Source organism: Crocodylus siamensis, chromosome 11 (assembly GCF_052110815.1).
Source record: "Crocodylus siamensis isolate JL-2025a chromosome 11, ASM5211081v1, whole genome shotgun sequence".
NCBI lineage: Eukaryota > Metazoa > Chordata > Crocodylia > Crocodylidae > Crocodylus > Crocodylus siamensis.
In genome coordinates, this window is record NC_143405.1 from 11,272,256 (window position 1) to 11,298,103 (window position 25,848).

The 25,848-nt window shown below is 42.1% G+C and overlaps 1 protein-coding gene across 1 annotated transcript in view; it reads left to right on the forward strand.

The window, feature by feature from the left end:
* The window catches only part of MEGF9 (multiple EGF like domains 9), a 91,951-nt gene that overhangs the window by 52,382 nt on the left and 13,721 nt on the right, over nucleotides 1–25,848 (forward strand). Inside the window, exons 2-3 of the mRNA XM_090022387.1 lie at nucleotides 1,973–2,174; nucleotides 24,015–24,154. Coding sequence (XP_089878513.1) covers nucleotides 1,973–2,174; nucleotides 24,015–24,154 — 342 coding nt within the window. The remainder of the gene's footprint in view (nucleotides 1–1,972; nucleotides 2,175–24,014; nucleotides 24,155–25,848) is intronic.

Sequence of the window (25,848 nt, forward strand, 5' to 3'; positions counted from 1 at the left end):
GAAAATTAAGCCCAATTCTGTGTAATGCAGAAAAGCCATGAATTTTGGTGCAGTTTCTCTGGTTTTACTTGGGTAGGGATAACCCCCCCCCCCCCCCCCAGTATGGCCTTTGCTCTGGATGCAAAATTGATCTTTTTAATGTAAAGCAAAAACCAAGCACAACCAAACCCTCCCCCTCCCCGCCCCCCAAACCAAAATAAAAAGAAACAAAAAACAGAACAGCCTCAAACCCAACCCAAATTGCCAAAACCTGGCAAGGGTGTAAATGAGTAGCATGATGTTCTAATGACGATATAGTCTGGCAGTGTAATAGTCTGGATATTCAGGTTATAGAAGATTCTCAATGGTTCTTCTTGGAGAAGAGTTTTTAAATGCTTTTGCTCTTTGTATACTGAATCTAAAATGTACCAGAAATTTGTTTGAACATTTGTAGCTTATTAGGCAAATAGATCTATAATTCACATCCTATAAATATTTCAAGAGGAGCCATCACAAAATGGATAAATGGGTAAATTCATCTGTGAAATGGATAAACTTACTGCTGTTGTTTCTAAAGGTATGTTGAGGTCTTCAGGAAAGTCTCCTGTCAACAAAATTTATAAATACATGTTTAAAACCTTCCTAATTCAGCACATCATTTATGTATGTGGCTAGTTAGATCAAGTTACAGTGAAGTCCACAGGATTCAGGCATGTCCCTAAAGCTAAATACATGCTTAAGGTGCTTTGTTGAATAGGGGAAAACTGTTGGATTGAGGCCTAAGTGTGCAATAACATTGTAAAATATTAATAATGAAGTATATCATTAAATGTATGTTCTCTTGAGCACTCCTTACTCTGGCAAAGTTCCAGTAAGCTTCAGGTTCTTGAGACAAGAAGCTAAGGCATCTTCCTCTGTTTGTACAGTGTCAAACACACCTGCTGTTCCCAGTAAATATTAAATAATAATCCAGAACTCCTTAAATCCCTTGAAAATCAATTTACCATGGTTGAAAATAAACCTTATATTTAATTCAGTCTTAGCAGATAAATCCTTTGAATTATTAAGCATCAAATATTTTCCAATAAAGAAAGGGAGCTAAAATAATGATGTCAGTTAAAAAAAAATTGCTGGGGCTAATTTTTCTTTTCTTTTTACAGTAAACACTTTTAAAGATTTATAGGGACGGACGTCTCTATGGACTGAATATTTCCAACCAGGAAGCATGGTCTTTTTTTTTTTTTGGCCTCAGTCTAGAAATGTTCCAAAGTGAAGAAGTTCCACCAAAGTTAGTGGGAGCTGTGTGCATATGGGTCTAGCAGGATAAGATGACAGCGCTGCTGTAATTCGATTGGCTGGAGTGAACTTATGCCTGTTGACACCCAGGTTAAAAATGGGTGTTTTATATTTTAGTTAATAAGAGGAAGGACTGTATTTACAGCAGTGGACTTAGCAGATATTTGTTTAGTTTTCCAGTTTGACTAGGGGCAGGTCATTTAGGGCTAGACTCTTAGGTCCCCAGCTTTTGTGCAGGTACCAGAATAAGCACCAGGGATTGAAACTTGCAGTATCAAGCAGCTCTCGTTGTGACACGTACAACAAGGATTGAAGAAGAGTTCAGCAAGCAGTGTGCTTCTCTTTTTGGATACTTAGGTCCTTATTCTGGGAATTCAGTGCTCTGTTCCCATCCATAAAATGGAGATAATACTACCTCATCTTATAGGAGTGTTAGGAAGAGAAATCCATTAATAACTGTGAGGCGCTCACAACTATTCAGATTTTTAAAGCCAATCTCATGAGTTTAGACCACGGCTTTTGGTCCTGCACTGTATATGAGTTGCCCAATCCCATTTTAAAGTTACACACACAGAACTAGATGCCAGTGTGAACAGGTTTACTCCTGGCAACATAGGAATTGTTTAGATATTTTTAATAGTCTTGCTTCATTTTATGACCAGAGCATATTAGTTTCACATTCTCTTTCCTTTTGCAGGCTATCTGTGTAACTGCAGTGCTGTCGGGAGTGTAAGCGTGAATGAGTGCAACACCTCAACAGGACAGTGTGAGTGTCACGAGGGCTACACAGGTCTGTTTTGTGACAGCTGCAAGGAGGGGTATTACCTGAATCAAACTAGTGGGCTCTGCCTTCTGTGTGGCTGTAGTTCCAAAGGCTCCATCAACTCCCTTTGTGACAAGTAAGTAACAAGACATTTAAATAAGCCTCCCTTGGGGGGGTGGGAGAGGGTGCGTGTGTCATGCATTGTAATGTGGATATATTTTAAGATCTGGGGTATGGATCAGGCAAGAATGGAGCTTGTCACACTGTGCTGGTGTAAAAAATAGCAGGAAGGAAGCCGAGCTTATAAAACTTCATGAAGCATATTCTCCTCCTCTTTCAAAGCTTGGATTATAAAAAATATCCATGGCTGTGGCAAAAGATGTGGCAGCTTGGAAGGGAGTTAACTTTCATTTCTGAGTTGTATATACACAGAGGTTCTCTTTTAATACCATGTGCATCTGTTTTTTCTCATAATACAAGATTCACTTCTTGCCTTTAAATTGTGAGGGGATTGAGGCAAACCATAAGGGGTTGGATGAGGTTCTGTCAAACATTACTTACTGCATCAAAGTCTGGATTCTCAAAACTGCATAGCCTGCATTGACTGAGTGCCACAAAAAAAAATAGTTAAGTGGCAGACCTGCAGCAGGGCCATACCTTATCTGGTATCTAACCCTGCCTCAGAGTCCCCTGCCTCCCTTCCCTTATTAAAGAATGTCACAAGTGATGTTTTTGAAGTATTCTCCTCTTATGGGAGAATGCTCTGGCTTGTATGAAACAAAGGTTTGCCTAGGAGGTAAATGCTTCTGACCTGCTGCTTCAGGCCCACCAGTGGGCTCAGTCTGAAGTGCAGCTATTCTTCTTAAGCACTATAAGCTCTTTGGACAGGGACTGTATGGAAGAGACCCACTGCTTGGGTCATCCCCCCCTTCATCATTCAGCATTATAGATTTTCATTGTTTTCAGACATCCCATGGAAACAGATTCCCAAACAGTACCAGGCCTCCATGCCACAGCTTTCCTTCCTGGGTGCCTCTTCAATTCCACTTTTGTTTTTGGAGTAAAAAAAAATGGGGGTTTTCCCTGGAGTCTACCAGCAGGGCTGAGGGAGCACCCAACCCAGCCAAACCTAACCCATCACCCAACCAAACATGTATCCATATCAGACCTGAGCTTCCTGGATACCTCTTGCTTCTCAGTCTCACTCAGTAAGGCTTCAGACCTCCTCTTCTTCAAGGGCGGAACCCTTGGTGGTGGTGGCAGCTAGAATTCTTTGCTTGGTGTCCTCCTTTGGCCTCCTGGTCATTAACCTGTTCTCATGTTCCTGTTTTGTCATTGTGGCCCCAAGAATGTAGTTGTTCCCTTAGTGGCTCTCCAGCCATTGGTGGTGGTGGTGGAGAGCATATCTTGCAGTTCCCAGTGTAACCAGGCTCACTGCCATTGTGCAACAAATTGACCTAGGCCTAGGCCTGTGCCTTCACCCCACTGAGATATCCTGACCCCCTTCTGAGGCAGTTAACTCCCTCACAGCTATGCCCAATAACTCAACTCCCTGACTTGCCCCCTAGATGCAGCCACAAAGCTAATTGAGCTTACAGGCTTCCATTAGCCCTGTGTCTGCCAATCTGGGATATATACAGTCCATCACTTATTGTCTTGGGTGTTTGCTTGAACAGAGCCCTAATTTTTGTCTGGGAGTCCTGATGTCACTGCAATAGACAGAATACATATCAATTATGCAGATTAGATTTTCTACTGATTTGGGGTACTACATTTTTTTGAATAATTGGCTTGACTCAGTTCAAAGGGACCTGAATGGATGTTCACCAGTGGATGAGTGAACAATCATAACACCTGAAGCCAAGCCTTTCAGGTTGGGTCCCCAGAAAGAAGCATCTGAAATCATTAGTAACTTTTGAAAATTTAGGCCAACACTTAATAGGAGGGAGATTTTACTCATAATAATGTGGCCCAGTCAAACAACTGATGTTTGTTAATGAGTACGTAATAGCTAAATTTTGGGGGATTACACCCAGGCTGGTGACATTGATAGCAGCTGTAAAAAATTCAGTGTAACTTGCTGCTCTAGCAGCAGCTTTAGAAACTATGCAAACAACGCAGCACGTGAAATGAACAATGGGATTAAAAATAAACCCGTCTCTCTTTTCTGTTGCATTCAGTGGTTTCCCACCCACCTCCCCATCTTGTGTTGGTCTGTATCTCTTTGATATCACATGACAATCAAGCTGTAATGTACTGGGCCAAGTCTCGTTCACCTTGCTGGCTTCAATGTGACCATTCACATAAGTTCAGCAAGCAAGATTTGGTCTCTCATGTGAAAATTCAAGTGCTGAGAATGTGCTAGCCCCTCAGCAGTGAGAAGAGGAAAACATTCAGAGGATTCAATAACATATTGGCTAGAGGAAGAAAGAGGTGGCATCGAGGTATGAAATAGCTTTATTGGGATAATACTCATTGTCTTTACCAAATATAAAGGGCCATCTGCAGACAAGCATGCTGGGAAGAAGTTCCCAGTAGAGCATAACTTCCCAGTGAGACTCATTAGAGATTTAGCAGCCCCAGGAGCAAAGGTCATTTTGCATTATGCTTGTTGCTGCTGGGTTGTAATTGGATGTTCAGTAGAAATTTGGTGACTTCAGGTGTTCTTTCTTTGGAGTATATTTTACACAGTTGGGAGCACTTGAGAACCATTAAAAACAGCTGGTTCAACCCATAAAAGCAGCAGTAACTATATTTTCTGTTGTAAATTCATGTGATTCAATTCTAGTAATTGAGTTTGGAGGAGTTATTAAAAAAAAACACCCCCAAAACAGAAAAACCCTCAAAGCAAGATGCATTTGGAACTAGCCATAGTCCAGAATTGCAAAGGTAATCAGACCATCTTACAGTATGTGAAACTGGTCACAAGGTCATGCGCTGGGAAAAAGAAGTTGGATTGTTTAGCCCATTGTGAAGATGGAAGCTTACTGCAAAGCTTGCTTCCAGCTTGGAACTTTATTTGAAGACTTGTGCTGTGGATGCACTTCTTGTCAAAATAGCTGAAGTGTTCCTTGTTTCAGTGTGAAACCAGAAGCCATCCTAAACTAACTTAGCTGCAGCTTTACAGATTGATTCAGTGAATATTTTGGGGAACCTGTGCTGAATGTTCCAGGTATGAGAATATGGTTTAGAAGATTTCTAGCATGCAGTATCTTATCCACTGAGAGTTAAAGATGATGCAAAGTACCTTGCCAATCACTGTACAATTTCCTGATGGTACAGGGGTGGGGTAGGAGTTGTTCCTTCCTGTAGCTGCACTCTAAGAACATCTCTTCTTATTTCAGCTGAATTAACACTCTGCTCTTGTGTGTCCTGGTTTGAAAGAAGCATGAAACTAAGAGTGTCTATTTGACTAAAAAATGTGGAGTTATTTTTTGTGGACTGCAGTAGCAATGAAGTCTTCTGTTTTTCCTTTCCTTTTATTCTGTTCCACAGCCTTCCTACCCTAAATGTTTTTTACCCTTTGCTACCAGCATACACTGAATTTGTTTTCCTGCTGCCAGTCATGACTCTGCCCTGATTCTCTCTGCCACCTAGCAACATAGATTGGCTACCAAACAAATAAAGCAACTTTCTCTATGCCGCTTCTTTCCCCACTCCCTGCCAGCATGTTCAACTTGGTTATTTTATTACTGCATGTTTGATTTCAAGGTTAATCAAATGCCAGCTGATCACCACAAGGGACAGAAAGAAGCCAGCTCCATCCCTTATACATTCAGCAGTACATGACTGGTTAGGTGATACAAAATTTTATTTTATACTGTGAAAGATCATGCACTGGCTTCAGTTAGAGAGAGAAAGATTGACTTGATGGAGCTGTGTTCTGTTCTGGTAGAACAAATACTAGGCCAAAAAGGGGAACTCTGTCATGATGGGCTGCATCCATCTGAAGTCTGCGCTGGCTTCCGCACCAGCAGATGCTAACAAGAGGCTTCCTGGCAATGGGAAGCTCATTTGGGGAAGTGATAAGCAGCTGCAGCCTTCTTTTCATTGGAATCCTATAAGAGGCCAGTGCAGTCCAGCACATCAATAGTACTGGCTTGAAACAGTATGTGGCTAGGCTAATCTCCTATGAAGTGATTCCAAACCAGTCACTGATTTAGTGTGGAGCACATTACTGTATGAGATTAGATGCTCTTGTCAGTGTGTTAATTTCATAAGTATGGGATCAGCCTTTCTGTTTGCAAGTTCAGGGTCTAATTCAGTCTGTCTTCATTGAGTTATTACTGGCCTCACAGAGAGTGCTGCATGTGAAACAGTATTTGAGCTTCTGATTAGATGCGTTATTCCCCTTCACTCTATTTACACAAGTTAAGAGTTAAAGGAAAAGAATGGTGTATCCTGATTTTTTTCTCTGTCTCTTAAAAAGTGTTTCAGTTAACTAATCAGGCATAATCATGCATAAATAAGGGAATACAGCACAAAAGACAGAACTGACTATTGGATCCCAACTGGAACCTTGAATAGCACGACTGATAATTTCAGTGTGTAGGGGAAGGGGTTTAAGGATTCAGAGGCCATATAAATACCATAAAGCAAGTAAGTGGGAGGTAGCTCCAGGGGAGTCAATTAGTCTGTGTAGCAGAGGGTGAGTTCTGTGGGATCAGCGGGCAGATCAGCTCAAAGAATTAAGCATTAGTTTGGAATTAGCATGGTGGGAAAGGTTTGAATTGTTTTAGGTTTACAATACTTGTGGAAGTACTAGGTACACAGAGAAGTGAAACAGCTGACTTGTTGATAACTTGAGAAGAAACTAGTGACCTCTCACCACAATAGATACAGGCAGCATTCACCTTTCAGGAACTAAAAGCGAAAATCCATCCCATAGCTCCCTGTAATAGTGATAGTTTGTGCTTTAAATTACTTTCCATCCAGAGATCTCCGTGCTAGACCTGAGTGAACATTTTTTAATGAGACATTTTTCCATCAGAAAATGCTGTGCCAGCACTGAAATTTTCTGCAGGAACAAACTGATTTTAAAAAAAGAATTGCTTAGAGAAGAAAGTGTTTTGGAAGGGTTCCAGCTTTTTTGGTTAAAGATTTATAAGGAATATAAAAAATGAAACAATGTTTTGATTTGATCAGAAGTTTACCTTTATTTTCTAAATGTTTTAATCTCAAGTTTGTTTCATTTCACCCTACAACGAAAATATATTTAGACATGTCTGGAAATTCTGAATGGAAAGCATTTCTAGTCAAAATGCTGTAGAAAGGACGAGCAAATATTATCTTCTTGAGGGAAGTTAAGGCAAAAAGTAATCACAGAAAAGGCTCTGATACTATAAGACAAAGGCTGAATAAACGGTTACTTTTCATATCACATATAATCAATGGCAGTGGCATGATTCATGGACAAAAAAGATCCCAAATCCAGGTGGGGATAACAAAATCAGTCCCCTCAGGCCTGATCATGAATCCAACTAATACTTCTCAGCTGTTACTCATGTGAGTAATACCAGTAGAGTGAATGGGAGTATCTGGATGTATGTGAGTGAAGGGTTCGTGGTCTGGCCCTGAGTCACTTGTCCAAGTTCATATATTGCAATCCTAGAATAAGCAAGAACATAGGCCATATATTCCTCGCTCCTTATTAAATGAAATAGGCTAGCCCAGGGGCAGGCAACGTTTTTTGGCCAGAGTGCCGAAAAAACCACAATGTCTACCTTGGAAGGTGCCAGAGTGCCGACATGCTGGAGCCCAGAGCAGCTGTTTGCAGCCTCCCAGCTGCAGCTGGCCCATGGAGCCCAATCTGCTTGCAGCCTCCTAGCCGCCCGTTGGGAGCAGCCTGGGCTCCATGGCTGGCAGCAGCACTCAGAGCCCAGGCTGGCAGTGGTGTGCTGAGCAAAATGGCCTTGCATGCCATGCTTGGCACACGTGCTGGGGGTTGCTGCCCCCTGGGCTAGCCTATGGAAATTTAGGGTAACATTCTTTAAGTCACAGAAGAAGTTAGGTGGGAGTTGGACTCTTACCTATGCATTGTGCCTTGGAAAATCTCCCTTTTCAGTCTGGACAGAGCTCTGAAAGTGGCATAGCTGTGTATCATTTCATACTCTGACTGCAGCCTGTTACAGCTGTCCTGCAACTGAGGGTGTTGTGGGACCCCCAGCATGCTGAGGGAGTAAAGCAAAGGGAGGGGGAATAGGATGGGTAGGGGACATTGCAAGGGTATTCATAAAAATCTTCTTTGATTTTAATTCCACGCACAGCCATTTCTACCACAGACAGAAACGACCGCCAGGTCTTTAAAGAAAAAACTAGGTCAGTTGTCTGTGTAATGGAACTAGGGACATTGATATTGCTGCAAGACGCGGCAGACAGCTAGCCTTGAGTGTTGTGATGTGGTTGGGTGAAATTAAAGGAGAGGCAAAAACCAAAAGGCCAAATACTCCCCTTGTTTCAGGCGTGACTTGGGCCCATTAACTACAAAACTATTTTACTGAGTCCTTTTGCCTTCTCTAGCTACTGTGTGGAATGGAAGAAAGACTCTGGGATTTTCATATGATGGGTTGTTGAGCTAGTAGTTATTATTCATTACCTCCAATAGGCCCCATTATGCTAGACAGTGTCCACTCATTTAATACAAAGATAATCCCCACTCCAAGAGAACAGTATAAACTCTAGAACCCAGAGCTGTTCTCACTGGTGTAAAAGTTCAATCAAAGTTGCATGCATGAGCTATGAGCAACATGGTTAATCTCTAGGAAAGGGTTGTGGCCAAAACAAGAATGGCATCCCATTGTGTGTGGCACTGTACAGACAGAGCATCAGAAAGGTCTTGGGGCAGGAATTTATGCTCCTAATAGACAAGACAGCCAAAAGGATATTTCCTACAGTGGTGAGGAGGGTGTGATGGCTTTTGGAGGAAGAAATGTTTCTTGCTATGTGTATTTGCAGCAGGTAGCATGGTGGCCAGCCAGTTTGAGATGTGGAATGTAAGTACTTCTGTAATGCCCATAATAAGCCCCACAGTATTTATTGTTTTAGAGAGAATAAATATCTTAAGCTGGTTTTGTTTTCAAAACAAATTAGCATGTTGTATAAATTAATGCCCATATACTGGCTTTAAAAGGGCTTATTAAACAAAGGGCTCTCTCAGTAAAGTAATAACCTACTTTTGGACTCTGACCAGTCTAGACAGTTCCTGATTTGAGAAGCAGTATGCCTGGAGCTTGAGCTCTAAGGGCAAACGGAGCATATCTGATACGTTTGAATCAACTTGTAAAGGTTGCCTTTAAGATTGCATCCGTTTTTTTTTTTTTTTTACAGACCACTCTACCAACAAACATGTCATTCTGTCCCCTGCCCCAATACACTAATCGTTAACTAGACCTCTAGAACAGACCACTGAATTAAAAAAAAAAAAATAGAAATAATAGAAAACCCCCTCTCCTCTGGCATACTGTTGATTTTTGGAGTGAACATTGACCTGACATGCTGTCACTTTGAATGGATTCTGCTGATACTAACTAATCAAAGGCCTTTATGACTTGATTATCTGTAGAGATCAGCACAGTGTCTCTTTTTGGATGGCGCATTTCTATACACTGCCCATTGGCAAGTTTAGGAGGGGTGGTTGTTTTGTTTTTGTTTTTAACAGTGCTGACATTTTGTTCAGTTAAAATTTCTTCTGGCAACAATGTTTCCTTTTTGTTTTGCAGTGGCAGTAAATGGCTTTCTAAACACTCATGAGACAGACATCTTAACTGGACTGTAGAAACAAGTCCAAAATACCTGTATTATTATTATTATTAAATAGAAACTATGCACTTGACCCCTGGGTCTGAACTGTATCCCCTAGAGCACACTGCCACCTATATATTCTATTTTCCCTGCCAAACTGGGAAGGAACTGAACTTTGAAACCAGTACGGGACAGGCAGGGGTAACACCTTGCAACCACTTTCTTAATTTTGGCTTCGGAAGCTATTTGCACAGGGAATTAGGGCTGTATCTCATGAGTCCCTGTTCTCTAAAAAAAACTTGTCTTAATTGCTGGATAAAGATTTCTGAGTCTGCAGCCTCCTGCTGTAGCATCCTATACCAGCTGTATCTCTTGCTACATGTCAGGTGCAACTTGCCATTGTTTTTTTAAGCCAGGCAAGGCAGGGGGAGCCTGTTTGTCATATGCAGAGGAACCAGGGATGTCCAGGTGTAAAATCTGGTTTGTTAAAACTGAATAGAATTTGTCAGATCCCTTGGTCTTGTAGTTTTGGTTTTTTGTCAGTGGTTGAGATTCCCTCACAAGTCCTCTGGTTGAACTCTTATCTCCCACTTTCTGTGTCTGGGAAGAGAGCCAAGAGAGAAGGCAGGAACAGCAGCCTGGGGGAGATCTGTCTCCAGTCTTCCTGTCTATAGCAACATGGTTTAGTGCAGAGCAACGGAAGTTCTGGGTCTTGATGGAGGAGTTCCAGTTATGATGAGGGTTAGCTGGCTAGGGCTTTTTGTCCCTCTCTTATGCCTTTGCCAAGGACCTTCATCCCAGTGAACCTTTTGCTCTCTGTGACATGCATGGTTGATAATGGGAACAGAATCCCAAAGTGTTGCACCTCAGTACACCCCATACATACCAAGTCACAACTCCAGGCTTCCTTTAGACACTGTCTTTATGCAGTGCAGGTGTCCTGGGATAGTATTGGTGTGTCCCAATTGAACAGTGTGCTGTGTTTCAGGACAGGAAAGAGAGGCTGGTAACTCAGGGCTCATCTATATGGGAAATTTGTTCTGGTTGTATCAATATACTGAACAGTTAAACTTCTATAGTCATACTGGTAGAATTAACCCTCCTACCCAACCAAATACTTATGTTAAGTATTTTCTATATAAGTTGCTGCTCAGGATATATTGGTATAACCTTCTTGTGCAGACCTGCCCTTAGGTTGGTATACTTCAAGATACTGGGTTCCAGATGGTAACAACTGAGACTAAAAACTCAGTTTAGGATAAATCCCTGGCTAGAATTAATTTTCAGTTGACTCTTTATTTTGAACCACCAGTGCAAAGAGCACTGAGTACATTGCAATGTAGAGCAGCTCCATCCCAAGATGGGATTGCTGTCAACTCCCTGCGCACATAGGACAAGGTATAAGGAGCTGTACCCTGTACCATCTCTGTATTTTGGTCCTGATCTCTACTCCAGGCAGGGCAGGGTTGAGGGCCTCTGCTCTCTTGGGCACTTGGGGGAGGTGATGACTTTAGCCATACCTCTTTTCCGCATCCTATTTGACTCTGTGCTATTAGTGATGGGCAGAGATGGAGCAGTTGAGCTCTCTGTCGTTACAGATTACAATGTGTTGGGCTCTCCTGTTGAGGCTTGTTGGATGCCATGGTTTTCCTATGGAGCTTGGCACAACAGCAACAAAGACAGTAAATTTAATAAGCAAAATTATCTATGAATGACTCCTTTTGTGTCTTACAGCATCTGGGCTTAAAATGCAGCAGTAGGAAGAATTAGAATAGAAGCTAAAGGATCTGGCCTCCCACTCCCCCTGCAGAAATGTTGCCGACTGGGCCAAAACTCCATAGTGTTCAACTGCCTGTGTCTCTGTCTGGCATGCTGCTGCTTTTTCTTTTGCATACAGTCTATTGTTGTTGTGTTATTGAAGTTGGCTAATGTAGGGCTAGAGAAGATCTTCTGGGCAAACTTCCTTTTGGACTGTAAGTTTTTAGCTTGTTTTCCAATAGGAAAAAAGATGCATCTTCAGTGTTACAATAACCTCCCTGGCAATCCTAGTGAAGAAAAGGCTGTGGTCATTTTGACCAGTAATTTTGGCCTGTAATCTTCATCTTAATCAGGATTAGGTTTAAACTGAAAGTGTCTTGGCTCTGTTAGGATTGTAATTTGGTTTAGCTCAACCTGGGTTAAAAATACATTGTTTTCCTAATGAAAGTGAGGTGTAAAGGTTAAAGCAGGGATAAGACACTAGTCTCTTGGGCTCATTCTCTTACCTAGTCATCTATCTAGCAAGCAACATTACACAAGTCAGTTCACTGTCTGTACCTCCACTTCCCTATCTGCAAAGTGAGGATAGCAGTCTTCCCCTCTCTGACAGGGGTTGTGAGACTTACTTATATCCCGTTGAAATCCTTAAATGAAACGTGCTATAGAACTGCCCACCATCCTGTTATTCCCATGCTTTGCTATGCACTTGCCTAGCTAACTGGGCAGCCTGTTCATATCACTAGCTTTCCAGGGAGCTTTTTCTTCAGTGTAGAACCACAGTTCATGCATGTCGCCTAAGGCTCTGTGTAAGTCTTGTTAGAGGGCTGCCTTGTCATTCAGTGCCACTTAAAAAAAATTGTAATGCATACTTATAAATCTCAAATGTGTTAACCTAAAGATGTTCTGCTGCCTGAGGGGGATCTCACGCCTTCTAGTCCTAGGAAAGGAAATTAAAATGCACACCTCTCTGCACATTTGTACAATGACATCCTCTGCTGCAGGGGACGTGGCAAGAGTCTAAAAGGGGAAATCCACTTGATGGACAGCCTTGGTACTGTACATGCCCTCTTTACAGTGGTCTGCTGTTGGGAAGCAGATCCTGAGATTCTTGCTCATGTGAATTACAAGAGCATTACTCATGTGAGTAAGACCGGCAGCATCTCACAATAACATTTGTTCAGGTCTAGGAAAACTAGGATTTTTAAGGAAGCCTGGGGGCATTGGGTGGGGAAAGTGGAGATTTGGATATTTAGGTGCCCAAAGATTTAGAAGAAAGCTTTACTGCGTTTTTCATGAGGGCATGAGGTATCCAGCCACTATCAGTGGGAAAGATTTCTTAGGTCCAGGGGAGAATCTATGGTGACAACTGGAGGGAGACCTGCCCCAGAACCAATGACCTGGTGGGGCTAAGACTAGAGCCCTTGCTTAGGATCTTGGAGATCTGTCTGAGTCCAGTGTTCTGCCCCTTTCATACTGGCGAACCTGTATGGGCCCCTCTCATTTTTCATCAAAGGGTCTTAGTTTCATTATAGTGTAGAATTAGAACAGCATTTAAATTGTACTTATTTGCAGGGCGGGAACACATTTTCTCACTTTCATTTATTACAAAGTTAGGTGCTTTTGTAAGTCTCACTATACTGTATATTTTTAATTAGCAAAATACCTTAGAAAGGTTGTCCCTATAAGACCAGCTACTCTGGACTCCTTTAAAAAAAATGCTAGCCCAAATGCTGTTTATCTGTTTTAGAAACACTGTTCCCATTTCTGTAGACCAGTTGAGCAGAAGCGATGGTTCATTGTCTGCTAACTAATGCCTCGTCAGCATCTCTGTGGATGACTGAATTTTTTTGTAATGGAAGTTGTTACATGAGGGCAATATAAAAGCAGCAGGCTGCAGCTAGAGATTATTAGTTGTTCCATGCTTAATTTGGCTAAGTATCAGTTATAATCTCACTTATCTGGTTCAGCTTATTAACACCCCCCTCCCCCATAATAAGTACATGTTGGACCTCAACACTTGTTTGGGGACAGGAGTCCTTCACAAACTTCTCTGCCTGGAAGGAATTGACTGATTGATGCCTTAGCATTAAAAGGCAGATTATCATACCTTTAAAAATAGTAATTGTGCCCAGACGATTTTCTTACCCCTCTGGCAGGCTAGTTTCCATCTTAGACCAGCTGTGTAGTTAGACATTACCTGAAAGATGAATTAATATTCTGGAAAACTCTTGACACCACACACTTAAAATCCTCCAATCTGAATTCTGACTGATGGAGAGGTGGTGTAGTCCAGTGTATGATTCCTGCTTGGGATCTGAGAGACCTGGATCCTGTTCTTAGCAATGCAGCCAGCCGTGGGGCAACTTACTTCACCTCCCATTTGTCTGTTGCCCTTCCCACCCTTTTTTGATTCTGATTGTAAGGTGTCAGGGGGAGAGACTGCCTCTTACCATACACTTATGCAGAGCCCAGTATTGCTGATCCCTGATCAACACTGGGACCTCTAAGGACAACCATAATATAGACAATAATGAGTGACTGGAACATCAGGGACCAGATTTCGATGCTGATTACTTTGGAATAACTCCGCAGACTTCAGTGGAGTTAGTTTGGACTAATGCTAGTCAGAATCTGGCTCATTGATGAAGGAACATTTTTTTCCCCAGACAACAGGACACTCAAGAACTGGTATAACGCATATTCCAGCTCGCAGAGAGAGAGCATCATCTTTGCAATCTTGGGGCCCTTCCTTTGTGTTGCAAGAATACTTGATCAGGACACATCTGGGTAATTGGGTTTTTGCCAAAAGGGTGTTTTTTAAAAAAAAAGTAAAGATGCTAATCCCAGATGAGCATGCAGAAAGGTGCAGGCTTGTCTCAATGGGTATGGAGTTTCCAAAAGGTTCACACACATATAGACTCTCTATCTGTGTCTGTGTGGGCCATTTACCCAGGCTTATAAGAGGCAGATGAGACTGTGTTTAAGACTATAGTCTAGGCCATGACAGATCACAAATGTTATCTTTTAAAGTTCGCTTCTATACTGATGTTCTGTTAGAGATGGATTATTTGCTACTTACTAACCTTGTCTCTAGCCATGTGAGCCATGTCATGGGGCCCTTGATCAGGGTCACCTTGTCCTCCCTTGGGAGGAAGTCTGGGACTCAAGTGTGTAACCCTAAAAAGATCCCTAAATGGAGTTAACCCTCTGCAATCACTATTATGGGGTTAGGGGATTGCCTTCCTGCGCAGTGGGCAATGACTATTGATCCCTTGGAATCTACAGAACCTTGGGGGCACTGTGGCAGCTCCCTGCAGCATGGCTGTTGTGGAGCAGCACTGCCGCTGTCTCTTGTCCGCCGCCCCCCAAGCACTAATGCCCATATGGTCCTGGGTAACAGTGCAGAGGGACACACAGAAGAGTTTGTATGTGCTAGGTGCTGCCCCAGGCTGCAGTAAGTCTGCTGGGTTTTCTGAGGGGAACAATGCCTAGCTCCCCTCCTCCTATAGCCTCATAGTGGCTGGATGGGGGAAACGGTGTTATGGAGGCGGTAACATTGGCCAGACGATCTGGCCCTTTGACATTTATAAAATGCCCTTTCAAAGCTGTTAAGTATTCCAGCTCCATCCATGGATTCCATATAAACAGATTTTGTCCACAGGCACAAAGCAAGGAATGTTTCACACAATGACCCAATGTTTACGACAATAAAGCCGTCCTTCTTCTCCCTTCCACAAAAGGAGCTCTTACTGGGACTGTGTAATGGGTGTGGGGCTTCTCCACCGGCTGAATCGGAACACATAAAGTGTTATTAAATTAACACTTCCAGGAAAGTGTTTGGCTCCTAATGGCTTCAGTGGAATCAAGGGAGCAAGGATATGAAACTGAATTGTGTGCTATGGGCTCGCTTGTTCTTTATTTCCACATCTGTTTAATATCTAGATTAATTGACCTGAAAATCAGCATATAGGTTGTAATGATTCTATTAAGGCTCAATTTGCTTATGGCAAGTATTAATAGTGATATTCCACCATGAAAATGTCTGATATCATTTCAATACTAAATTATAGCTTTTCACAAGGCTGCTTGAAATCTCTTACAAATAACAGAATTCTACTGGGTGTTTCAAAAAGCCTGGAGAAAGGGCATCTATTCTCTGGTAAATCCTGTAGGTTCCTAGAGCATTCTCTTTTGAATCTTTTAAAAATTTGTCTCAACCCCATTCCTCATTCCTACAGAGTGTTGTTTTTTGTTTGTTTGTTTGTTTGTTTGTTTTTACTTGACCCATGGAAGTGATCATCCTCAGCTGTGAGGGATTGCTACCACTACCAACATAGTATTATAGGACTTTTCTCTCAGCAGTTCTTTACAGGTGCTATTCATTCAGGGACACCATTTTCCTCTTCTATCGTGGAGTACAACAGCTGCTGTTGTTGTTGCTTGTATTACAGTAGATCATTGGGACCCTTGTGTGCTAGGTGCTGTAAACACATGTAGAAAGAGGCAATATCTGCCCCAAGGACTTTACAGTCAAAATAGACACGACAGAGGTTGAGAGGGAAACAGTTGCATGGGGAGATGAGGCTTTGAGTCCCATAGCAGGTTACTGAAAGAGCTGGGAGTAGGGTACAACTTTCCTAAGTGCTGGTGTATCATGCTGTGTACAAACCTACCTCCTCCTCTGAGCAGCCTGGTTTTAGTAAATGGGACTTGGGACTTTACTCTCTCTCTCTGGATATGGATATATCTAAAGATACATATATAGATAGATATGTCTATAGATAGATATAGATATAAAGTGAGTATAAAAATAAAAGTTTAATAAATTGAGAAACCTTTGCAAGATTTCTCCTCAATTTACTAAAATTCTATTTTTATATTCACTTTTTTTTTCTTTAGCAAGGTTTCTCCTCAATTTTACTTCATTTTTTAACCTAGGAAAAACTCCCATTGGGATCAGTTTGAGTTGGATTAAATGTAGCCCATCACTATATATACATAATCACCCTATCTACACATAAGCCAGACTTGGGCTCAGGAAAGAATTTCCATCCAGGTCAGGTTGGCAAGGACCATTGTTTTGTTTTGGATATTTTATTTCTTCTGAATCATGAGGCATGGTCTACTTCCTCAGACCATCTTAGCATATCTTACCTAAAAAATATGTGTATGTGATGTGTGTATGAAAAGATGTTTAGGACATGTTCATACATTATCTCCTTCTTTCTGCACTCATCACATCTGGAGGTCTCCTTTGACTTGGTAAAATCTCCCAATTAGTTCAATAGGAGTCGTACCTAGGTAAAGACTGTAGGCCCATCATATAGCTCACCAGATGGCTGATGTACACGTTTTAATGCTATTTTCTTTCCAACAAGCTCTTTGGTGCCCATCCTATTCCACACTACATGGTACGGAAAGGACACCACATTGCCCAAGCCCCTAGAAGATGGGACTAGCAGTAGCAGACTTAAAAACCTGTTTCCTTCATTAGCTATCATATGTTGGAGAATACACTTTGCATGACAGGTGCTGTACGGCTCCAGGACATGGGATGGGGTAGCGCTTGGGAGAAGAACAGGCATATGGGGTATGATACCTTTTATTAGACCAACTAAGAAATCGCAAAAAAAAAAAAAAAATCTTTCTTGGCAGGCTTTCAGGTACATGTGCCCTTCTTCATACTGAGGGGAAATTAAAGATGGTAAAAGTTCCCATAGGTAGAAAATAAATGTAATTTTGCACAGAGGAAGCTGAAGGTGGATGTCTGTTCCTCTGGGTCCATACTGGGGTATGCTACTTTTGGCAGATATCCAGATGGGCCTGTTGAAACCAGAAGAAAGCTAGAAGTGTCCTGGGTTGCCCATTTCCTTCTCATTACTCCTGTGATTGTGAACTTACCTTCTACTGCTCCCACTGAGAGGAATGTTTTGTTGTTGCTATCAACCTGGACAGCACAGAAGAGGAAGCCACGATGGAGTGCTTAAGCCTCTGATGCAGTTCAGAGATCTCAAGATGCTTCTTGAGTGTGGGAGCCCTTGGTAGTTCAGTGAAGGGGACGAGGCATCCCTGCCCAATGAGACAATCCAGAAGCAAACCAGCCAGTGGAAAAATGTGGGATTTCTTGCATCCCACCAGGCTAACTCCTCTGCTATGTGGTAGCACGTGGCCCTGGTGAATGGAAACAAAATCAAATAGAGATTTTACAGGCACCTCTGGTTTGAGTGCTGGGCTGTTTTTTTTCCTGCAAGTATTTTATCTTATTTACATCTCTTCTGGTGACTCCTGAAGATATTCAATGTCTGTGTCTCTATTTCATTGAAGAATGGGCTCCACAGACTATAATATTTTTGTGGTCATCTCCTTTTGTCTTGTGTTGTTTCCTCCATGGGAGTCCTAGTGGACTGGATTCTCAGCCCTCCAATCTCAGATGTCTAAACCAAATTCTCCATCACTCCAGTGCTGCAGGAGATGAGAGGGGCCCAATTCTGTGTTTAACTTGGTTCTGCACAACGACTCCAATTAAATCAGTGCCATTCCAGCAGCATACAGTGAAGCGGAGTCAGGCTTAGTCTTTTTAAACCTCGTGCTGTTGCAGACCCCATTTAGCTCATTAATTACTGCCTTGTCCTACTTCTGCAAGAATCTTTAATCCTTAGGAAATATCCATAAAGTTGATGTATGATGCAAGTGTGTTATAAAATGCACACACTGTTTAAAGTACATACTTGCCCAGATGTAAAGAGAAATGCAGATTGGCAATAAACCATTGGTACCAGAAGTCAGCATTTGTTCCGGCACATCCTATTACTGACCTATGCATAAGTATTGAGAGCTAAAAAAATTGGCTGGCTTCAGTGGAGTTAATAATCATTTAACATTAGTTGAGGAATTTACATTGCTGCATGTAATATTTCCCCCTCCCCTGGCCTCCTTTCTCCTTTCCCTCTCCCCCCTCCCCCCCCAAAATCCTGGCTTGTATTCAAAATCCAGTTCAGTTCTCACTCTGCAAGCATTAAACTATGGGTCTTTTCTTTCAAGCCTTTGGATTTTTATGGGCACAATTGGTCTGTTAACAGGACTTTTTTGTGGCTTCAGTGCATTTATATCATTGACCTTTGCTTCAAAAAGTGTTTGACAGTCTTTACTGGGCTGGAGCTATGAAAGGAAGTGTTGTAAGGGGCTTTATTCTATAGAAGCAGTGACCACAGGCAAAGCTTTATATTTGCTGAGTGATTTAATTCTTGCACATGCAGAATTTGGCTTTGTGCCATGTGTAACATGTTGAGAAAAGCCCTACTAGGGAGGCATTAAAACCAAACTTTCCAAAACCTTTTTTTAATAACTTCCTTTCCTGTTATTTTTAACCTAACAAGTAAAATTGAGGGATGTTGCCCCAAAACGTTACATTTAACTATAGGCAAGTCATTGGAAAAAACTGTTTAAAATGAAGAATTCTGGGTAGAAAGATGCTGGCAGAGAAGAAGCTCTCGTTGAAATAAATGTCAGTATCCAAAGAGGGAAAAATAAGATGGGGAACCCTTCCCTGGAATAATGGAAAACAACATGGAAAGCTTAATACAATATAGCTTCAGAACCTGGTCTTGTTAACTCCTACTCCCAAGATATCCCATCTGAGTAAAGATTACTGGCATGAGTAAAGAGTATAGGAGCAGTTGCTTAATTTTATGCTATCTTCATAGAATCATAGAAATTTAGGGTTGGAAGGGACCTCAGGAGGACATCTAGTCCCAACCCCCTGCTCAAAGCAGGACTATCCCTAACTAGATCACCACTCCCTCAGTTCAGGTAGTTGAAGGCAGTTATTAAATACCCTCTCAGTCTCTTCTTTTCCTGACTAAATAAGCCCAGTTCCTTCAGTCTTTCCTCGTAAGTCATGTCTCGCAGCCCCCACACCATTTTTGTTGCCCTCTGTTGGACTCTCCAATTTGTCCACATCCTTTCTGTAGTGGGAGGCCCAAAACTGAACACAGTACTCCAGATGTGGGCACACCAGTGTTGAACAGAGGGGAATAATCACTTTCTTTGACCTACTGGCAACACTCCTACCAATGCAGCCCAGTATGCCATTAGCTTCTTGGCAACAAGGGCACACTGCTGGCTCATATTCAGCTTATTGTCCACTATAGCCCCCAGATCCTTTTCTGCCGAGCTGCTGCCCAGCCAGTCAGCCCCCAGCCTGTACCAGTACATGGGATTGCTCTGTCCTAAGTGCATGATTTTGCACTTGTCCTTGTTGAACCTCATGAAATTCCTTTTGGCTCAGTCCTTCAATTTGTCTAGGTCACTCTGAATCCTAGCCCTACCCTCCAGCATGTCTACTCCCCCCAGCTTGGTGTCATCTGCAAACTTGCTGAGGGTGTGCTCCATCCCCTCTTCCGGGTTGTTGAAGACATTGAACAAAACTGGCCCTAGGACCAACCCCTGGGACACTCCACTTGATACTGGCTGCCAACTAGACATTGAGCCATTGATTACTACTCTCCGAGCCAGTTTTCGATCCACCTTACATCTAGCCCATACTCCCTTAGCTTGCTTATGAAAATGCTGTGGGAATAGTATCAGAAGGCTTGCTAAAATCAAGGTACACAACATCTACCTGTCTCCCCGCATCCACAGAGCCAGTCACCTTGTCACTGAAGGCAGTCAGGTCAGTTGGGCATGACTTGACCCTGGTGAATCCATGCTGACTACTTCTAATCACCTTTTTCTCCTCCAAGCATTGGCGACACATAGGGGGTGCATGTGGGTGTACAAAGACCCCCTGAGATCAGCTGTGCACCCCGTGGAAGTGCCAGCTGTGAAACTGGTTGGTGATGGGCTGCTGGGGGATCCCCCCCCTCCAGTTGGTGATCTGGTGCTCCCTGAGACTCAGGAGGCACCATTCACCCCTGCTTCCAAGTGCTTAGAAATTGATTCCTTGAGGATCTGCTCCATGATTTTTTCTAGGGACTGAGGTGAGGCTGTAGTCTGTAGTTCCCTGGATCATCCTTCTTCCCTTTATTAAATATGGGCACGGTGTTTGCCCTTTTTCAATCATCTGGGACATCTGATCACCATGAGTTTTCAAAGATGTTTCAGTAGTTCCTACAATAAAATACTAATGGGTTAAATCTGATATAAGCAATAAGCAGGGGAAAATGTGTTTTTAGCAGCAATTTGAAATGAACGGGGGTAATAAAAGTGGGAGACACAGGATCCCAGTTCTCTCTTCTGTCCAAGCTATGCTTTGTGTGGTACCAAGACTGATGGGGAGACAAAACCATCTTTATGCTGCCTCTTTGGACCAGGTCTGTGGCTCAAGTTACAACAGCTCAGGGCTACTCTAATTTTCATGCATCTGCCCACAGCTCTGTGGGACCATTTTAGCAGCTGGCAATAGTTCTTGACTTGCCCCATTTCTTCTGGCCCCAATTCTAGGAGGAGATCAGGGTAAAATTATTAGCTTTCTCCCCTTTCCCCACCACTTAGGAAATTACCAGTCTACAAAAGGTATTTTTTAGTGGGCAGATCTGCCTGGTTTGTCCATTGGCATCCAGAGCCATGATGCCAAGAAAGCTGGTTTTAAAGTGATTGTTCTGCATGGGAAAAGATGGGAAGGGTGATGGGTCTAGCTCAGCTTAGCAAAACTAAAGAAATGAAGGCTATTTTGAACTGTATCTTGTAATACGTGTTGGTGAAGATAGGTTGCGATGTTATTCTGAAGACCGGAGAAGGCAGAAAGTGACCCATTTTTCTTCCTCCTCTAAGTCTGAAGCAGCAGTGGTCCACTGGATGAATGCATCTCACCCCTTATGGACAGTTAAACTACACTTCCAAGATGCTCAGGCTGAGGATATGCCCATGCTCACATTGCTAGATGAGATGAGTATCCTGATGTGGAAAGAGTTAAGAGCCCCTGGACCAGTTGGTGTGGGTTTATGATTCCACCCGTCTAATCTTTCATGTTTTACAGCGATGCTCATTGCCTTGTGCTATTATTGCATGCTACAAATGCTGTGCGAGAGCATTCAGATGCAAAGAAAAATGGTTCCCATTTGCTTTGGAGTTAATCATCACAAAAGTACTTCAATAAACATTAGATTTTGTGAAAACCCTTTTTATTGCCAAGCCTCCTTTTTGGGGCTGAACAGCCTCACAGCATCCCTTTAAATTCTGCGTCTGCCTGCTGCAGTTCTTGATAATGGCCTGGAGGGTAATGAAACATCATATTTCTTGCTCTTTTTTGTAATCAGTCCATTAAACATGCCTGTAATTCATGTTTTGAAGCTATTTCTTTGTTTAGCCTCTTTGGCTAGGTTAGTGTGCGTGCATGTGTATGTGTGCGTATGTAGCTTTGGGTGTTTCCTGCTTTTTTGGTAAGTAAACCAAGACTAAAAATACTAAATTACCTGTGTTTGTGTACAGAGGCACAGCAAAGCTGAAACACTGACTAAAGATGTATGGAGTTAAGAGCAACTGGGGTTTTTACCAGTGTAGCCCTTATTATGTGTTGAGGAATCTCAGAATGCCTATAGGGCTGTGCTAGCAATGCTGTGGGTTTATAAGCTGGTCCAGAATGGAGAACTTTGTTCATTTCTCAAAGTGAGCATTTTAAAAAAGTTCTGAGATGCTTTGTTAGTGGGGAGGGCTGGTTTAATTTCTTGTAGTTTTTTTTTCTTTGTTTTTTCATTTTTAGCTTCTAGCTTGGACCAGAACTGGAAATACCGAAATAATCCTTTTCTCATATAGTTTTCAGACCAAGTTTGTACATCGAGGTCTGAAGAAGCTTTCAGGGATGCCCCTGATATTAAAGGGTTTCTTGTCTGTGCTAAACTCAACTCCAGACCATCGTTGGAGTCTCATTTATTTTCTGTTTGCCTTTTAGTAGTGTTTAGAACATGTTAGCTGCTTTCCAAACACAAAGGAGGAAACAATCTCTGCTATGAGTTATGCTTTTTAGGGTACTGCTAATTGGACTTATCCATTCCATTCACAGCAAACCTGTTTGGCAATTTAACTCAGTTTACATTTTGACCATCAAAAAATGGAAAGATCACTTTTCCTCTCTAGAAGTTGTTGTTTGGTCTTTAACAGTTCCTGAGCATATATCTTATTCTAATGGGGAAGCAGGGGCACAGGAAGCAAAATGATGTCAGTAGGGTTGACAGAAGAGAGAACTTTCATTGTTGCATACAATTTCTTTGAGAATTATGACCCAATTTTAAGTGCTTAGAGAGTGCTCCACGAAGTCAGTATTTTCCTAAGCCCCTGAATAAGATGATTGTCCTTAAAAGTCCAAGGAATGAGTTATCTTTGCTTTAGTCCAGTATTTGATCATACATATGAGAATAACAATTGCCTTGCCTACCTACTGTATTTTGTTATGAAAGGATTTTGCCCCCACGGTACTCATCCCACAATGTCCAAGGAAATAGGTTATCTGTAAGGATGAGCAGTGATGGGATTGTTTCCCAGGGCTGTAGGGCACCTACTTAGTCACTTGTGTTGTTACAGTTCAGGGGCTATGGTGGCTTCCACTCTACTTCACTAAATGGGCTTGGGAGGTAGAGCAGGATGATGATATTTCAGCCACACAAGGGATGCAGTAGAATGCAATTATTTCCAAGGATACAAAATGGCAACTGTACAGTAGCCGGTGCAAAAGTTTAGGACAGGCGGGAATAGCTGCTGTTTTCCAGATTAAAACTACAGGAAATTTAAGGTATAGGGAAAGGGCCAAATTCTTCCCAAGATGGGATTTGATCAGAAAAATAGGGCTTAACATGCTGCCTAATGGTCCTTCAGATGCTCAGCTGGTTAGAAAATTGCCATATATGCTCACTTGAAAGGCAGCAGAAGCAAGAGGAGACTGACGGGACACTGGGTGAGAGGTTAGTCAGCGGGAAAGACATCCACCATCTTGGTGCGTTCTCCTTATCCCTGAGGAAGAGTTCCAAGGGTGAAAAGTAGGTGTCTCCATATGGGCCTGACTGATCAACAAATAAAGATACTTGATGGCCATTGTATGGAGAGATGGTACACAGACTGTGGTGCCTAGTAATGGCTAGAAGTGTCCCAGGTGAGTAGGACCAATGTCTTATCAGTGGAAGGTGCTTTCTATGGCCAGGACTTAAAAAAAAAATTACTTGTAATTTGGGGTGCCTCAGTGTTTTGCGTGCACAAGGGAGGGAGACTGTAAAGGGACTTGATTTTCAGAGGATAGATGCTAGCACTTCTTGAAAATCAGAGCGTTAAAAGTGTGCAGATGGCCACAAATAAAATCACTAGATGTTTATTGGAAATCATGACCCTTGTGTTTTATAATACAGTCACTACACTTCCATTGAGCAGTAGTGCAGGGGCATGAAATAATAAGAGGAACTAAATTCTTTTTATACCAGAGCGGCGGAGGACTAGTTTTAGTTGAGTCATTTAGTAGCACATTCATATTCCTTTTTCTTTTTTTCTCTTATAGTTATGGAAAATGCCAGTGTAAAGTTGGTGTAACCGGCTTCAAGTGTGACCAGTGCCATGATGGATACTACAGGTTTAACAAAACCACTTGTGCACCCTGCCAGTGCAATGACCATTCCAAGAGCTGTGATGGCTTAACAGGTAAATTCCTTTTGCACACTTGGGGCCAGATTTAATGTTGGTGGGACTCTGCTGATGTCAGCTAGACTGCAGTGATGGTGTAAGTTGTGCTTTTGGACTGGAGACTTGTCGTCTGTCTTTGGTTTCTGCTAGTTTAATTCATTATTCCTTCAGCCTCAGCTCCTTTATTTAGATCTTTAATTGAATTATGTAGGATTTGATCTGATCCTCTTCCCATTGATGTCAATGAGAGCTTTGCCATTCACAGTAATGGCAGCAGTCCTCAGCTTTTATTGTTGTGCCCAGGTGTCCCCATTGGGAATCAGTGTGCCTTCTGTTCTACATACTGTGCAAACACAACAAAACATAATGCTTGTCTTGAAGAGCTCACTCTTTTACTTTGTTTATCCAGAAACATGTATAGTACAAGTGTTTGTTTGCTTGCTGTGGATGGCCAGGATTGCCACAAGTAACATTATAAGAGCTGGGGTTGGGAGGGTCGGTGAGAAATTGCTTTGCACTCATTTCCACTTATTGAATTTGCTTCATGTCTCATGTGTTCACTTTCATTGAACATTCACACAACTATATTTCACATGCATAGATTTTCACATAGCACAGATTTGAATGTGTGTAGAAAAAAAAATCCAGAAAAAAATTTCACACCAGAAATTCAGATTGAAACAATATAACTCGTATGACCAATCTCAACTAAGCGACCGACCTGCAGGCTTCAAATTCAAACTTTCAATGATGAACTATAGAGTAAAATAAAATTTAACTGACTTTTGTGTACGAGCTTAGAAACTGACAATAAGTCCAAAGGGGTTGCAGCTTGCTGGTGAACGTTAAAAGGCAAAATTGATCAAATGAATTATTTGTTAGCCATTATCTTCTCTACCCTCATATTTATTACTGTATTGTCTGCATAGTTGTGGCAAAGAAGCAAGGTCAGTATTGATAAATCATAAAATTAATTCAAACCAGATAACACCATTGTGGCATTTGACAGGAACAAAATTAATGGGAAACAGCAAGGGTAACAGCAGATATTAAAATTTAATTCTGTTTTGGTCTGACTCTGCGGAGCATTTATTCATATATTTAACCTTAACTTCCATTTAACTCGCAAGATACATTTGAAGTTAAGCATGCACTTAAGTATTTTCTGGAATTCCAGATTGTATATATGAGCTTTTTGAGAGAGCACTATTGGCTGTAAGATTGCATACTAAAAAAAGTGTGGGTTTGGGGGTGGGTGGGTGGGTGTGGGTGGAGGAGAAGGGTGTTAGAAAAGTCCTTGACCTTGCTGTTGGGTCTAGTTCTGCAGAAGTGTCAGAGGTCTGTGTGTACAGATCATATTGCAGAATTGCAGCCAGGCTGTGTTGTTGCTAACGTGCCCTGTTGTGGAATACTAGAAAATGCATTTTCTTTTTCTTGCCTCTGTATTAGTTGAAGCAGAATGAAACACGGACAGTAAACTAGACCTGATTTCTGTCAAGTGATATATGCTGATAACTCTTGGTATAAACTAGTGCCTGCACTTCTCTTGACCTCTCTGACTTGTATTAAAAAAAATGTATTCTTTGTCAGTGTCAAGGTTTTATGTGCATTGATGCTGTGCTGTGGGCTCCCTCTGGTGGCTGACTGAACACTTACATACAGGTCTGTCAGGCCAGTGGTTTTCAACCTGTGGTCCACGGACCCCTGGCGAT